The sequence below is a fragment of the Penaeus monodon genome, chromosome 24 (assembly GCF_015228065.2).
Source record: "Penaeus monodon isolate SGIC_2016 chromosome 24, NSTDA_Pmon_1, whole genome shotgun sequence".
Classification (NCBI taxonomy): Eukaryota; Metazoa; Arthropoda; class Malacostraca; order Decapoda; family Penaeidae; genus Penaeus; species Penaeus monodon.
Window position 1 is genome coordinate 11801790 of NC_051409.1, and position 880 is coordinate 11802669.

An 880-nucleotide genomic window follows, 5' to 3' on the forward strand; every position below is an offset into this window, starting at 1 on the left:
CAATGTCCATAACCATCCCAGCTTAACTAGTGAGGAAGCCCCGAAAGGCAGCGCCCACTGTCCGAGATAAAACGAACGAAGGAAAGAGCGGCCGGCGGAGGCCATGGCGGCGCCGAACGAGAGGCATTAGGGGGCGAGGCAGTGCGGCTCGAATTACTTTCCCTTAACTGCCCAACTAGAGGCCAGACGCACGGCGGAAACGTAATTGCTGGTTGGGTCTTGTTAGAGGCCGTTGCCGCAGTTTGGGATTGTTGCGGCGGTGTATCTATTGGTCTGGAGGAGGGAAGCGGAAGGGGAATTGGAAGGGAAATTTGTGAGGCGAGGTGCTGAAGCAAGTTAAGGGGAAAGTTAAAATCACTGATCAGCAACCGGCAGCTGCAAAGGAAAGTTTTTTTTTTCTTTCTTTAATGAACAGCGAGGAATAGGAGAAACACAGATTAAACGATAACTAGAGGACGAGGATAGAAAACGAACGAAAGCAAGTACCCGGAATCGGGCAGTGCACTTTCCCTCACCCCGTGTCACATCTCATTAGCGCCGGTGTCACGCCACGCTCCCTACGACCGCCACCAGTCACAGTTACGGAAGTCACTTACCAGCACAGGGTGGAGGTCCACGCCGTACATGTCGAGCCATTTCACCTTCTCCAGGTAGCACATCTCGGCCTTCGACGGCACCTGACCCCTGCAACACCAAGACGGGGTTACTCACACCAGGTCATGTTGCGATCTTATCGCGGGAGTTTATGGCGGCGCTACAGCCATGCTAAAACTTCTGGACAGGTGACACGCAGGTGTGATGTGGATGACTTCCACTGTATCCGCCGATCATGTCGTTGAGTGTTATCAGGAAGATCTTCCATGTGTACGTACTACACGTG

At 53.2% G+C, this 880-nt stretch overlaps 1 protein-coding gene across 1 annotated transcript in view; it reads right to left on the minus strand.

The window, feature by feature from the left end:
• Positions 1–880, minus strand: part of LOC119588856 (band 4.1-like protein 4) — a gene marked incomplete at its 5' end in the record, with an annotated part of 128141 nt that overhangs the window by 38389 nt on the left and 88872 nt on the right. Inside the window, 1 exon segment of the mRNA XM_037937494.1 lies at positions 597–684. Coding sequence (XP_037793422.1) covers positions 597–684 — 88 coding nt within the window.